Source organism: Bemisia tabaci, chromosome 9 (genome assembly GCF_918797505.1).
Source record: "Bemisia tabaci chromosome 9, PGI_BMITA_v3".
Classification (NCBI taxonomy): Eukaryota; Metazoa; Arthropoda; class Insecta; order Hemiptera; family Aleyrodidae; genus Bemisia; species Bemisia tabaci.
This window is the reverse complement of record NC_092801.1, coordinates 553,000-565,192: the sequence shown is the minus strand read 5'-3', so window position 1 is coordinate 565,192 and position 12,193 is coordinate 553,000. Positions and strand designations below refer to the sequence as shown.

At 39.5% G+C, this 12,193-nt stretch overlaps 1 protein-coding gene across 2 annotated transcripts in view; it reads left to right on the top strand.

Annotated features, from left to right (window-relative positions):
* Nucleotides 1–12,193, top strand: part of LOC109039038 (synaptic vesicular amine transporter) — a 29,249-nt gene that overhangs the window by 15,695 nt on the left and 1,361 nt on the right. Inside the window, exons 6-11 of one of the 2 annotated variants that reach the window (XM_019054366.2) lie at nucleotides 983–1,165; nucleotides 2,319–2,359; nucleotides 3,951–4,097; nucleotides 7,931–8,074; nucleotides 9,260–9,434; nucleotides 11,141–11,265. In XM_019054366.2, coding sequence (XP_018909911.2) covers nucleotides 983–1,165; nucleotides 2,319–2,359; nucleotides 3,951–4,097; nucleotides 7,931–8,074; nucleotides 9,260–9,434; nucleotides 11,141–11,265 — 815 coding nt within the window. The remainder of the gene's footprint in view (nucleotides 1–982; nucleotides 1,166–2,318; nucleotides 2,360–3,950; nucleotides 4,098–7,930; nucleotides 8,075–9,259; nucleotides 9,435–11,140; nucleotides 11,266–12,193) is intronic. The other variant, XM_072303980.1, reaches the window with a different exon arrangement.

The window sequence follows — 12,193 nt, the reverse complement described above, 5'->3', positions numbered from 1 at the left end:
TAAGTCAAATTTTGACAGTTTACGACATTTTGTAAATTTATGGCAAAGAGGTCTCGAACTTTCAATATTTTGGGAGAAATAACTCACCAAATCTACGGACTCTCCTTGTTTCTCCCTCTCCAAATGCTTCTCAGATACTTGAATGATAAAATTTTAAAAACTTTGTATTTTATGAAAGACTGAAAATTTCAAGATAAATGTTCGCTGAGGAGCTAAAAATAGTTTAAAATATTTTCGTTTGATGCGCATTCTTACGGAGAATGGAGAATTTGCATGCAATTTTTTATCACTCCATCTGAAAGTACTTAAAGATTTGATTTCACAGTATTTTTTATAATTTTCTTCTAATATGGGAAATAGCATAAAAAAAGATTCAAAAGTGAGAAAATGCACCACCTAGTGACGTCATCTGGCGGCATTTCCCACTTAAACGCACGTATTTTAGCCGATTAGATCATTTTGTCATATCTTCTCCGATAATTCTTCAATTCATGAAGGAAGGGTATCCTCGTGTTCAGTTCACTCAGTAGTTTCCGCTTGAGCACGAAATTCATCAAATTTCAGACACCTGCAAATTATCTTACAGTGGCAATGAGTTATTTTGTGTACATCAAGGGGCGAAGATTAGAATTTGAAAATACGTAAGAATATTTCGTCACCTTCCAGGCAAAGTATCACAAGCGCTATGCGACGTTTAAAAATTTCCGCCGCCATTTTATTTTTTTACAGAGAAATTGTTCGACGAAACTGTCCGAAAATTTCACTGAATTTTCTTTGTGCTGCCGATAAAATTTAGTGAAATTTCCAAGCAGATTCAACCAACAATTTCTCAGTAAAAAAATAAAATGGCGGCGGGGATTTTTAAACGTCGCATGGCGCTTGTGATACTTTGCCTAAGGTGACGATTTGACTCTATATTTGAATATTTGGGAGGACTTTGCTTTATTTTGATGGTACTTGAATCTTTTTGCTTGACGAACAGGGATGTCCCTGGTGGCGCAGGAGTACCCGGAGGACAAGGAGCGAAGTCACGTGATGGGGATCGTCTTGGGAAGCGTGGCGTTGGGGGTCCTCCTCGGCTACCCCCTCGGGGGGCTCCTCTACGACATCTCGGGCAAGAGCACCCCCTTCTTCGTAGTCGCCTTCGCCGTCCTCTGCGATCTTGGTGAGTTCCACCAAAAATACCCCATGAAACCCACTCTTAGTCGTACGTATTTATGTGAAAAGGAACTGAGTGCAAGCGGAAATATGGGGTGTGCTTGTGCAAGCTACATAAGAAACAATGTGAAAGTGGATATAGTGCCTTTTGAGGAAATTGAAAAGCGGGATTTTCCATTAAATTAAAAGGAACTGAGCGCTAACTCGTGAGCCGTGGACATGTGACAAGAGCCTTGTGCACAGGGCCCAGGAGTTAAAGAGTCCCGCCACCGATATCCCCGTTGTGCTTGGTCTCAATCGTTGCCGCTGACGTCACTGGCGCTTTTCAATTCCCATTCTTTCTTAAGGGCCGAGCACTAACGAGCACACCCCACCTTTCCACTTCCACATAGTTCCATTTAGCATAAATACGTCCAGTTGACAGAGGGTGCCTTAATAGGATAATGGCTCACTTAATCATAAACGAATTTTGGCTCGTAAATAAAGCGTTGACCTTCTCTTGCTTCATTTTTGGCAATATGTAATCCATTTTAAGGGGTTTGTGAAGGTTTTTTCAAGTTTTGCCGCCGTTGGCCTGAAGGCATATTTTGACTCCTCTGAATAACTTCCACTACACTGCCGTGCTAAGAAAAAACGACGTATGAACATTCGATAGTTGCCAAATTTCCCCAGATTAATCATGTATTTTTTAGGAAAGTTACTCATCCTTCTTGAAATTTTCAGGAATTTTAGATCAAATTGCGAACAAAATCGTTTGAAAATGTTGAAGCAAAACATTAAAAAAATTGTCCAGTAAATTCGGTTTATATTGAAGGAATCAGGCAACGCCTGAGGGCTCATACGGCGTTTTTCCTTAGCACGGCAGTATACCCCTCTTATTTTGCTGAATTGACGCCGCTGTGACCTCATGCGCCTATCTACTTTCCGTTCCTACAATTATTTACACATGATAGATCAGAAACACCAGCGTTCTTAATATTTCCAAAGAAATAATTTACAATTAGAGAAAAAATAGTTGGACGTAGGATGGTTGTAATACATTCTTTTTTTTGTGGCCTTTTTAGTTGAAGAATGACAATGCATGATGTTTAAATGCACTTGTTTGAGACTGCGTTGCCTCAAAAATTACTGTAATAGAGCTAAAAATATTTATTTTGCAGGTTTGCAAGTACATTATCTCAATTTTGAATCGAAATTTGAGGTAAGGAATGAAACTTTTTTCTGCAAAATTTGTTAATTTTACGCAAATTCTTTGATATTCAAATAGAGAGAAGCCCCCATTATGATAGTCACAGTTATCTTACTCTGCGAGGGTGTATTATAAAAAGCATCATGAACAGATCATGACTGCACGCTTATTCACAGAGGGTTGAAAGGGGCTACATGGGCAAGTTGTAAGCCTCTCTCAGAAATCAATTAGAATTCTCAATTAATGCTAAGTACCCCTGAGATGGAATCGGAATATTCAATATTTGGAACCTGCCCAGTCCATTTGACTGTGAAGGGTAAATTCAATTTGCGGTCGATTCGGACAGTGAGAGGTATTTTATTAAATTACTGGCGAAGGAAGGTTCTCTGTACTGCCGTGCTAAGGAAGAATTCCGCATGAGTCTTTAGACGTTGCCAAATTTTCTTTGAAGAAATGCGAATTTTTAGGGAGATGTGTAATTATTCATCCTCTGATTTTGCAGAGAATTTTATCCACAATCAGGTATAAACTATCTGAAAATTGCAAGAGAAAATATTCGTGACTCTCCTTAAAAATAAACATTTCACTGGAGGAAATTCGGCAGCTCGAATGTTCATACGGCTTTCTTCCTTAGCACGGTAGTTTAGCCACGATGCATCTACTCACTATAAATGATCCTACAATTAGTGTGTTTTAATCAAATCGTCCGATAGGTTTATTGCCTCGAAGGAAAAATTAAGCCTGTCTTTCAATTTTTATGAATGCCTCGCCTTACTTTTCGACGGGGACACGCCAAGTAAAATTTTGTGTAGGAGTTGGCGCCATGGTATACGTGCATTTCTGGATAACCAGAAAAGTTTTCAAAGGATCATCTTTTTAAGAAAATATTTTTGAAATGTTTTTAGGATAATGTTTAATGAATAATGAAGTCATTCACAATGTAACGATCTCGTTAGACCCTACACCGAAAAAAAAAGGATGCTGATTTAACATTCTGGATGTAAAAAAGTGTGCGACAACTCATGAGAATCTGAATTAGCCGCCACAGCAGTTAGTTTTACATCTTGAAATAATTCTAGCTGGAGCGCAACTCAGCTATGCATTCACAACTGCAAAAATGTCGCTGGAAATCGAAGACCCAGCGTGCATGGAGGCTATTTCCATTTTAATCTTCCGTCACATTCTTACGGCGCAATGATACAACTATTTGAACTCTCCGGAATGCGTGAGGTATCACGCCGCATTTGAAGGCGTTTTCAAAACAGCCAAGTTCCGATACCCGGATTATCGTTTTGCATAGCTCATATTACTTTGTTATATTCCGTACCACTTGTTAATTGTTAATCCTCATATAAAAACCACCTATTTGCTAAATACAATTATTGCTAAAGTAATTGTTTTTGCGGTAAATTCAGCGTTTTTTGAGTTGTCGCGCGCTTTTTTACATCCAGAATGTTAAATCAGCATCCTTTTTTTTCGGTGCATCTATCATGCAAGTATTTTAAAAATATATTAAAAGAATTATTATCATTACTCCATTGATATTACCCTATATTAATCTACTGAAACGTACGAATAACGTGATTGCTCCGTTGATTTGAAGCCAAGCGTGGGTGTATGGGGCTGGTCGCACATGCTCTCTCACAGACTGGTGGTCCTCATATCAGGAGCCCTGCTCTTTTCCACCGTTGCCATGGCCGTCCTTGAGCCGTGCCTCCCTCTCTGGCTCATGAGTCATATCAAACCTAAGGTAAGACATCAAAGTAATCTTGGACACTTTTTTCATCCTCAGCTGTCATAGAGTAACTTACGGCTTCGGTCGATCTAACCAAGAATTTGATCCATCAACCAAGCCCTTTTGGGGCCGTTCAGGTTTTACGTAACGTACTTTGACCGATTTTTTTACTGCCATTCTTGTAACGCGTCCGTTACGCAGCCCTACACCCCTCTTTTGAATTACGTAACGCTGGCGGCTGGCCTACCCCGCCGTGCGAAGGCGTATGCTGCCGAGCTGAGGAAAAACGCCGTATAAAGCCATCAGACATTGCCAAGTTTCCTTTGATAAAATACGAATTTATTGGTAAAGTTATGAAGAGTTTCATTCCAATTTTTCATACAATATTGTTCGCAGTTTAATCTAAAACATGTGAAAATTTCAAGGAAAAATATGCATAACTTCCTGTCAAAATAAACATTTTATCTAAGGAAATTTGGCAACTCTCGAATGTTCATACGGCGTTCTTCCTTAGCACGGCAGTATGAACCTTCAGGCGTTGCCAAGTTTCCTTTGATAAAACGCAAATTTCCTGGAAAACTTATGAATTTTTTCTTTCCCATCTTTCAGATAATTTTGTTCGCAATTTCACCTAAAGTTCCTGAAAATTTCAAGGAAAAATATTCATAACTTTCCTCAAAAATGAACATTTTATCCGGGCAAATTTGGCAAATCTCGAAATTTTATACGGCGTTATTTCTTGGCGCGGCAGTGCCAACCCCCTTCCCCTCCCCCCCTATTTCAAAAGATTCAATCGGGAAGGGCGAGATTTTCAATTTTTTGCACGTTTTTTAATTTTTTTTTTTCTCCCCGGCTCGGATTTGTTATACGTAACGCTGGGCTTGACCGTCCTCCCACACTTGTAACGCAGCGTATCGCTGTCTCAACCCCCCCCCCTCCCCCCTCTAAGTGCGTTACATAATACTTAACGGCCCCTGTGATCGATCTGACAGAAAAAAACTAACTCTAAGTAGTAACCAGGCAGCCAGGTTGGCCTAGTGGTCAGCGCGTCTGCCTCTAGGTAAATAGGTTCCGGGTTCGAATCCCGGTGGTGGCGTCTAGTTTTCACGGAACTGACGAGTAGGTTTGCTGAAACAGATTCTACTCGGCCATAATCCCTGAAAATTTGAAAAGCCTTGAGCATGGATGTGCCTGAATCCCTCGATGTCTACGGACAATGAACATAGTCTAAAGTTGGCTGAAGGTGCTAGACACGAAGCCATAAAACCAGCAGAAAAGAAGAAGAAAAAAAATAGTAACCAAAAGTAACCGTCAACACGGAATAATGGTAAACTGTGCAGCCCTGCGCCCATCCCTTGGGCGGTCTGATCTGAGAATAAAGTATATACTTCAACGTCAAAGTAGAGTGCAGCTAATCTGCCTTGACAAAAGAGTATTGACGTATCACTTTCGTCCATTAATTGAGAGTGGGCGCTTCTCAGAAGCGACTCCGCAAAAGAAGCCAAGTCTCGGTATAGAGCAAGATTTCCCGGAACTCGTCCTTAATAGACGTCCGTTTGGACGCTAATGAGGCTTCCTCTTCAAAAGTCTTTTTCGTCGTTGCGAATTACGGTGGAGCTCCACTCTACCGTCCCAATGAAGAACCCCTTATGAGCTTCCGAGCTTTGCTAAATTTCCTCGTATCAAATATCAAATTCCAGGGAAACTTGTGAATCATTTGCTCCCAATTTTTTGGATAATTTTTTTCGCAATTTAATTTGAAGGATCTGTGAATTCCGAGGACAAATATTGATAACCGCCTTGACACATAAGTATTCAATCAGGAGAAATTTGGCAACACGTGAATTTTTGTACAGCATTTTTCTTGAGCACGGTATGGCGTCGGTTTTCCTTATGGGCTCTGACGAACCTTCGCCGTGCTTTTGACGAGAGAGCGTAACTCCATTTTTGACATGAGCCCCGGAAAATATGGACTTTTTCGAACAATATGATTCCCTTACGACTGAAATTAAATCATTGTATTGAAAGAGTGGCGAAAATAGAGGGGGCTCTAGTAACTAATCATCATTAATATAAACTTCGAAGGATTCTGCCTTTTTCTATTTCACTCGAGGGGAAGTGTCCCCTCCCGGACTCTCTTCCCCACCCGGTGACTGACGCTGCGCTGTGCTGAACGGTTCAGCCTGAACCTTTCCCCTACGTCTGACCGTTCCCCACTCCTCTGTCAATCGAACCATATGCCACCGCTTACGTATTGTCGCTCGCCCACCCAGGTACCTAGCGGCCAGCGGTCAGTTGATGATAAATCTCGCTCATGCTCCTATGCAGCTATGCATTGATTACGCCAGCTAATTACTTTCTAATAATTAGAATTTCTTCGATAATAGTTTTCTTTATTTATTCGACTGTATTTTTTTCTCTGTTCTACTGTGATTTCCTTGGTTCTCTACTGTGTTTTTCCTAAATCTCTGAGTCAGAAATCTGAAGCACTTCGGTATGCACCGAGTACTTCAGATGTGTGACCTGAAATCTTCGGTATATACCGAACTACTTCAATTGTCTGACCCGAACTTCGGCAGATGGACCTTAACTTTTCGGATGCGTGATCCGAAAACTTCAGAGATCCATATGATCTCAGCTTCGGGTTCCATGCATAAATTTTTTTCTCCGTGTTTCCTTTTAGGGGACGCAACTAAAATTTCAGTAAATTTTTTTCAGAAAAGTAAAGAAAAAAAAAAAAAAAAAAAAAGTGGCTAACGATGGTTCCTCACCTTCACGTGGTGTTGGCTGTTTTTACTAAGTGGGAACCGTCCATTTTAAGATATAGTCTATTTCTTGCCCTGCCATTATTATTCTACAAGTTAATTGTGGAGTGAGAATTTCATAATGTTTTCTATGAAATCTTCAAAATGTGATAAAAAATTTGCAACTACTACAAAATTGGCTCGCGAAGCGAGCCGAATGTCACTCGCGTAGCGAGTGACCGGGGGTCCAGGGGGCGTAGCCCCCGGCTAGGCGTGACGGGCGCGCGAAGCGCGCCCAGAACGGCTAGTATCTTATAAATAAGTTTCGCTTCAATAGCGACGGAAAAACGTATCAATCGTTATATATGAGTTTCTTTGAGAGTTTGGCGCTTCTGTAAGATGCGCAGGGAGCAGAGAAAGCCCTCTAAGGATAGGCAAAGACTTTCCTGGGAAATTTTCCAGAAATTTTGAAGAAAAGAAAACACACACACACATACCCTTCCATACACGGTAATCACTCAGACCTCGATGAGCAACCAGGAGCGTTTCTGAAAAAGTTCCCGAGAATTTTTGGCTAATATCTACTTCTCGACAAAAGAGAATTTGCAGGTGTCTGAAATTTGGTGAATTTCGCGTTTAAATGGAAACTACTGAGTGAGCTGATCTTGATGATACACTCAGTTCATGATTTGGACAATTATTGGAGACGGTATGATAAAATGGTCTAATCTGCTAAAATACATGTGTTTAAATGGAAAATGCCGCCAGATGACGTCACAAGGCGGTGCATTTTCTCACTTTTAAATCTATTTTTATACTATTTCCCACATCGGGAAAAAAATTATTAATAATACTGTGAAATCAGCTCTTTAAGCTCTTTCGGATGAAGCAACAAAAAATTTGCATGGAAATTCTCCATTCTTGACGGAAAAACACACGCTTCTGCACAGACTTAGAAAAAATTTCTCAACCCCCGTACCCCAAAATGATTTGTACCGTTTCATTCATTTCTGATTGATTTCTGATTCCTGATTGTTCAAGTCTGAAAAACGTACCTAAACTTAACCCTTGCTCCATTCTATTCATCGCTTTTTTTCTACTCAGAAGTGGCAGCTGGGTCTAGTTTTCATCCCGGACAGCGTAGGGTACCTAATCAGTACGAATTTTTTCGGCCCTCTGGCCTACAAAGTTGGCCGCTGGCAGGTGGTCGTCATTTCAATGCTCATAATTGGAGTATCCACGTTCATGGTGAGCTTCTATTTTTGCATTTGTGTCCTTTTCAAAACTTTAAATGTGTGTACTAATGACTTCATTCAACACTGTCGTCCATAAATTGAGTGAGGTGACTTGGTCAGAGGGAGGTCAAGAGGTGCCTCACGGATGGAAGGTCTGTAGAGCAATCCTTTAAATGATACAAAACCCCTATTCAACAAGACCGAAGAACTTGTTTCTTTTGAGTAATCTTTAAAATGTGCAAATTATTATAAATAAACTGTTATAATTGTTTTGACGGATGCCGAGAAGATGAAGCATAAAATGAATTACATTTTGCAAAAAGGAACCAGAAACATTGCAATGATGCCAAGATTGTGCAACTTCATCCTTTGCAATAAAATTGCTGAAATCATGAAAAATATGAAATTTACATAGTAATTTTTGTCTTTTTACATTTTTTAGCAATTAAAATAGAAACTGTTGATGGATAATCTTGTTTTTCTTCCAAGGCAAAAGAAATTGCACAATCTTAGCAGCATTGCAGTGCTGCAAAATCAGTGCAGTGTTGTTCAGTGTGTTTCGGCCGTATTCGTCAATACATCGGTGGCTGAAGTTCGGATCACGTATCTCCGTTTGCGACGTTGCAAACTTACGGTCATACTTTATTTTTTCTTCGGAAAACTAGTCGGCGATAATTCTTGAAAACTTCCTTGATTTTTTTCTCTATCAGAGGAATGTTCTCCAGAAATTTCAAGCAATAATGCGGGCATGTTCTACCAAAAAAAAAAAAAAATAATAATAATAGCGGAGTTTTTGAGAAATCGCAATGAAAGTATGTGGTTTCTTACGCCATCGATATTGATATTACTCAATTTTCCCAATTTAGGTGGGAAGAGATCAGCCAAGCCATAAAATATTGACGACTCCCCACAATACGCATTTGATTCATATAAAAAGCGACGGGTCATTTGCGGGGGTGGGGTTGCGTCAGGAGTTGGTTTAGTATTTAAATGGCTGACTTCCATATTAATATATTGGAGTAGAATACTTTATACTGTTCTTAATGTCAATATGAACGGCGATATTGCCATGAAATAAGAAACATGGTTATTCATAGCCCCTGTCAGAGTGGTGAACATGACCACATGATTATCATTGATTAAAATAACTGAGCATGTGGAAAACCTTTTAGTTTAATATGGTTTGATTTTTGTCAAGTTACCACAGTCAAAAAGCATGCTCGCTCTGATCACCCCCCATTTTCTGCTGGGCCTCGGGATAGGGGCCGTCGATGCTGCTTTGGTGCCTCTCTTGGCCTCGCTAGTGGATGCCAGTCTTTACAGCTCTGTCTACGCTCTTCAGCAAATGGCCGTCAGTTTGGCCTACTTCATAGGTTCGTATCATAGTTACTTTACATGAGGCAAATTTCTGGGAGTGGATTCGGTTAAGTTTTGGACTTACTGCCAGCTTCCGTTACAGCAAACGAAAATCCTCACACTGAAAAAAAATTCTGGGCGTTTTTACCAAGGTCCGTTGGTACCTTTACCATCTCACTTTTTTACTAATTATTGGTAATTTTACCAAGACAGACTGGTAAGCTTACCTAAAAACCGGTATTTTTTCTGTTTTTTCTCAGGTAAGAATACCACTTTTATTGGCAATCAATTCCCGGTAACTTTGCCATTTTATCTCAGTAATTCTACCACAGTCGATAAAAAATATTGGCGTTTTTACCAAGGTCCAGTAAAATTACCGAGAAAGTTCAATAATTTTACCGAGATTTCTCGGTAAAATTACCAATTCCATAAATGGTAATCTTACCAATTTACCAAAAACTGGGATCAAATAGAACCCTGAATTCTTGGTAATTTTACCCTTTTCTTAGTAAATACACAGAGATTTTTTTTCAGTGCATGGGCGACGTGACGCACAGTGGATCGAGTCAATGGGAGAGGTCGGACAAAATTTGGAAACTTTAAACGCTTATAACTCCGTTTATACAAAATTTTGAAGCTCTAAAAGTGTTCCCATTGATTTCCTCGTGAAATTTTTTTCAAGAAGTACCCCTTCAAATTTAAAATGTGACGAAAATAACGTCAGAATTTGCAGTCTTAGTCAAAAAGTTTATGCCCGACCTCTCTAATTCATCCGTTCCTCTGTGCGACGGTGGACACACAACATTTGGTTTTCAACAACTGGCAGCAATGACGATCACATCTAAAATTCTGGACCCACCTCCCGAGGTGGCTCAAAAAGTGGATGGATTTGAATTTTGGCCAAGATTCATCAAGCAACTATATTTAGTTCTTGTCTTAAGAAGGGCGTATTTCTCTTTGCGTTTGAACCTTGCCGGTTTGGTTGGAAAAATCGACCGAAGCCACCTGCGGAAATCCACCCACTGAATTCTCGTGAAATGATTGTCTACTGTTTCTAATTTGGGCGATTCTCTCGCTAGGAAGCATCCTCGCTATTCCACTCGTTGATGTATTGAGGACTTTGAAATTTGTATATACAGCCTATTGCATTATATTTTAATGCCGAAAAAATGGAATGTTTTTAATCTGCAAATTGCGTAATTTATTCTTTGCGTTTGACTTCAGCAGAAAAGAAGGGGCCGTTTATAAAACACGTAATTCTGAACATAATATCACATTCAAAATATATTTTTTCGGGTTTCAGTCAATCATAGAAGAAGATGTGCGACTTGTGAAGCTACGAATTATATTCTACGGAAACGTATAATATTCTCTAAAAACGCGAATATTATCTAAAAATGCAAAAAAGTACCTCGAGTAAGGTTTTTAGTTTCACTATATTGATGTAGATCCCCTTGCTATTTTAATCGCACTCGCACATGAAGAGGCTAATACTTTTCAATAGCTCTCGCTTACGCTTACGTGCCTCTGAAGTTAAATCAAAACAGACTCGCCTTCAATTGATAGGGTAGGCAAGATGGGCTCCTAGGAGTCGCAATAGTGGTATCTATCGTATTGCATGTTTTTGCCTATGCTATTTGAAGGCGCAGCCGTGCGAAACAACTCGCCGTGATTTTGCGGGGATACCATCATGAAGTTCGGGTGTTTTTCTCTCTATTTTCAGGACCAATGATAGGCGGAGAGCTGGTGCGAGCGATAGGGTTTCCGTGGCTTCTCCGTGTCGTCGGTCTTTTGAATATCCTCTATTGCTGCCTTATCGTTTTTTGCGTCAAAAATAAACGAATTGAAGTAAGTAAAAGTCATTCCGCCTTTGGACTTGTTCATTATCCTAAGATATATGAATAGAGCAGCTTGGGGCAGAACAGTAGGATCATTTGCTCAATACTTTGCTTGCAAGAGAGCTACAAATTTTCAAAAACCAATCTGGGTATGAAACAAATGAGTGTTTTTCTCTATTTTTTCACATTAATATCCATACTTTTATTGTCTGCCCACGGCATCAAGAAACTAAAATACAGCCAGACAAGTTACTTAATTATCGACAAACTCAATTTCACGAGCAATTTTTAAAAAATATATACGTAATCCTATTCTGCCGTGCTATGCAAGAACGGCATAAATCCATCAAGATTTTCCCTCGTTCTTTGGAACTTAATACTTTATAACACAAAAACCGTTTTGTCCATGCACCTCAAATTTTTAGGTTAAGTTCTTGACAATATTTGTGAGAGAATTCTGTAAAAACATTGTCCCAAGGTACACAAGTTTTTCTGATATGATACGTTGTTTCCAAAAATTTTAAAATGGCGTTTACGGCGTTTCTGCGTTGCACGGCAGTATTATCCTGGCATCAAGTCACGGTGCTAGTCAGGATCGATCGTCGATATTTCCCCTTTAGAGGCTATGATAAAGAATCGATTATTAAGGTGTTCGTTGTGAACTTTCTGTTCATCGATCCTTTACCACAGATTTAAATGGCAGATCAAGCGATATATCGCAGAGTACACCACGCCACTGACGCAAGTCTACATGATACCTTATTCCAAAAAAAAAAAATATTTTTCTCTCGTGCTTAATCATAATGATAACATCATATTTTTTTTTTAAAAAAAAAAAAAAATATTTTAAAATTAATTGCCGATTTCAATCGAGAATTTTTTTAACTACATGGAAAAATATCCATGGCCAAAGTACGATACCGCGTATCTCCGTTTAC